The 3,457-nt window shown below is 47.3% G+C and overlaps 1 protein-coding gene across 1 annotated transcript; it reads right to left on the bottom strand.

Annotated features, from left to right (window-relative positions):
• Nucleotides 1-1,860: 1,860 nt before the first annotated feature.
• Nucleotides 1,861-2,743, bottom strand: LOC137095370 (14-3-3 protein sigma-like). Its single transcript, XM_067461970.1, has one exon. It carries the CDS (start codon nt 2,649-2,651, stop codon nt 1,911-1,913), a length of 741 nt encoding a protein of 246 aa, XP_067318071.1. The 5' UTR covers nt 2,652-2,743; the 3' UTR covers nt 1,861-1,910.
• Nucleotides 2,744-3,457: the final 714 nt, after the last annotated feature.

Raw genomic sequence — 3,457 nt, 5'->3', positions numbered from 1 at the left:
CAGATCCATCATTGTTTGAGTCCACAGTGTTCTCTGGATGAAGGTGAACTCAAAAACTCAAAGTCAATGTCCACCAAACCCTTCCAGTATTTTCTGTTGGTCATGGTTGGTTCTGAGTGCGAAGTTTGGTTCAGTCCCATTGTTGGTGGAGTTCAGAATTCCCTTTGATTGTAGGTTAACTATAAATTCCAACAACTACAACTCCCAAATGATAAAATCAATCTCTCCCAACCCCACCAGTATTCAAATCTGGTCATATCTGGTATTTGTGCCAAATTTGGTGCAGTGAATTAAAATACATCCTGCATACCAGATATTTACCTTACAATTCATAACAGTAGCAAAATTACAGTTATAAAATAGCAACAAAAAATAATGTCATGGTTGGGGTTCACCACAACATGAGGAACTGTATTAAGAGGTTGCGGCATTCGGAAAGTTGAGAACCACTTCAATTGACACTCCCTACCCTTCAACTAGTTGGTTATGGTTATGGTTTTGGTTCCACTTTCACTTCTTCTACTCTGGGGGAATTCTACAGGCTTGACTAGAGCCTTCTATGAGCCCAACCATCATCTCTCCTGTACTTTACAATCTAGTGAGACTCTCTTGGCTAAAAAGCCAGAATGGAAATTTCTTTGAGTGTCAAAAGCTTACTGGTGCAACCCTATCCCACCCCCCAAAAAAAGCCCACCACTGGAATTATCTGTGCCTCCTGCCACCCAAGCCAAGAAGAAGCATCCGAAGAAAGAGAGCATGTGGGAACACTTTCACACAGAGAAAGGGAGCATGGTCTTTCTCTGCCTTCCCTATTGAGCAGATCAAAGCCATTCCTGCCCATAAGAGCCTCTCTTTTGGGCTGTTCTGCAACTCCACCCTTGCCTCGCTCTTTTTTACAGTTAGAGCCCAATTGCATCTTCAGGTAGCAGCGCTCTTGCTTCAGGGCATCACTTTCCCCCTCCCTCCTGCAAGGGAGTGCCTGTGATTTCAGAAGAGCCGGAAAGCTGCACACTAGCAAGCATCAACCTGCTTTCTTTCTGCTCTCCTTGCTTAGACTAGTATGTTTTCTGGCTTTCCCATCTTATGGCATGCCAGCGAGTGGCCTGTTGGTGCCACATCCTCCCCGCTCCCAACTTTCTACCACCCTTAGGAGGGGAAAAACTCAAACAAAACTGAAGACCACAAGTACAAAAAAAGGCAGGCATGAAAGTGAACTTTTATTGGGGAAGAATACTGTAGCATATCACCTCAATAACATCACAATAACAAGAGACCCACTTGAGAGTTTTGTTCTGAACCCACTCAGAAGCGTCAGTCCCAGTCCCTTCAGCAAAGGCCCACCACCACCCTCATCTTGCAACAACAGGATGCTGGAAATGAGAAAACCCTGCAAAATAAGAGGTGCCGCACAAGGCACAGGCGACTGACTACCCTGGTTTAATTCTTCCAATGCGATTTTGGTATTTTTGCCATGCTAAACAATTTTTCCAGTTGTCACTTTTTGATTTGGGGCTCCCGTACGTAAATAATTAAACATTGCGAAAGATACGTATACCTAACTGAGTCCCACATGACAGATCAGGAAGACCATGGGTTAACTGGATGCTGCTGCCGAGTACAAGAGTTTGTACAAACCAAGGAACTTGAGGCCATGGGGCAGAGGGGGCAACGCAAACCAGGAACACCAGGGCCCAGGGACAGCAGCAACCCCAAAGATACCACCCGCGAGCAAGGCTGGGCAAACGTGCAAATCCCATCTGTAGAATCAGTCCCCTTTGTTGCTGTCAAAATCCAGCTAGAACTTTCAGGATCTGGAGACACATCTTATAAAAATGGGAAGGATAAGGAGAGGATAGGGGTCAAAGGAAGAAGGTGATGGGGAGTTACCATCCTTCAGGGGTTTGAAAAGTTCAGTTCTTTGGCTCTTCGCCAGCCTCTCCCCCTTCTTCTCCTGAACACTCCGCTGTCCATAGCGTGAGGTTGTCTCTGAGAAGCTGCATGATGAGGGTGCTGTCTTTGTAGGAGTCTTCGCTGAGTGTGTGGAGGTCTCCCATGGCCTCGTCAAAGGTGGTCTTGGCCAGTTTGATGGCATCTTCAGGAGCATTGGCAATCTCATAGTGGAAAACCGAGAAATTTAGGGCAAGGCCCAAGCGGATAGGGTTTGTGGGTTGCATTTCCTTCTTGCTGATGTCCATCGCCTCTTGGTAGGCTTTCCAGGCATTATCAATGATCTGTTTGCGATTATCACCAGTAGCCACCTCAGCCAGATAGCGGTAATAGTCACCTTTCATCTTCAAATAGAAAACTTTGCTCTCCGCATCACTGGCTTTTGGGATGAGGTGCTTGTCCAGCAGGCCTAAGACAACGTTGCAGACATCCTTCAGCTTCTTCTCAATCTTCTCCCGGTACTCATTAACCAGCTGAGCCTTGTCGTCTCCTTCCTCGGTATTGTGCACAATGCTGGAGATGACCCTCCAGGCAGACCTCTGGCAGCCCACAACGTTCTTGTAAGCGACAGAGAGGAGGTTGCGTTCTTCGTTGGAGAGTTTGGATCCATCCTCGACCACTGCCTTCATGAAGTCAGCCATGTCTTCGTAACGCTCAGCCTGCTCAGCCAGCTTGGCCTTCTGTACTTGGTGGTTCCTTGCCATTGTGGGAGCTGTGGATGGGAAGTGCTGGGCAGGGAGGCCGGCTTCAAGAGGGATCAGGCAGCTGCTTGGAGAACCGTCAGAGTCTCTGCTGAGCTCAGTTGCTGGGATCGGCTTTTGGCTTGGCATCTCAGCCCAGAGCGAGAACAAGGCGTGGTGAAAAAAGAAGCTCCCATTGAACCCTTCCCCCACTTCCTATGTACAGCCTCGCCTTAAAAAGAAAGTGGCAGTGATTTCCTCAGGATGAGGAAATACAGACAACTGGGAGACCTCTTGGGTAAGAGACTGCTGGTCTTAGACTATGGCCCCTGAAGAGCCAAGGCTCAGAGGAGAGTCCCTCTTCCCTCCTGGGTACTGCACATGGGCCTACCATGCAACTCTACCACCGGTCCTCTTCTAATGTACTTTCCCATTCTCTGTCCTGCATTTACTACTAATTTAATGGGTCTTTGTGGCATTGCCTTGCCTTCTATGTGGAAGGCATGGTTTAAAAATCAGCAGTCACATGGCCAAGCATTCCTTAAATGTACTGCCAGGAAATCAGAAGACGTTTCTTTCTTGGGAGGAGAGCAATGACCAATCTCGATAAAAGAGTGAAGACTAGAGACATCAAACTGACAACAAAGATCGGCATAGTTAAAGCAATGGTATTCCCAGTAGTAACCTATGGATGCGAGAGCAGGACCATAAGGAAGGGTAAGTGAAAGAAGAGAAATGTTTTTGAACTGTGGTGTTGGAGGAAAATTCTGAGAGTGCCTTGGACCACAAGAAGATCCAACCAGCCCATACTCAAGAAATAATGCCCGACT

Source organism: Anolis sagrei, chromosome Y, assembly GCF_037176765.1.
Source record: "Anolis sagrei isolate rAnoSag1 chromosome Y, rAnoSag1.mat, whole genome shotgun sequence".
Lineage (NCBI taxonomy): Eukaryota > Metazoa > Chordata > Lepidosauria > Squamata > Dactyloidae > Anolis > Anolis sagrei.
This window is presented reverse-complemented; position numbering and strand designations above follow the sequence as displayed.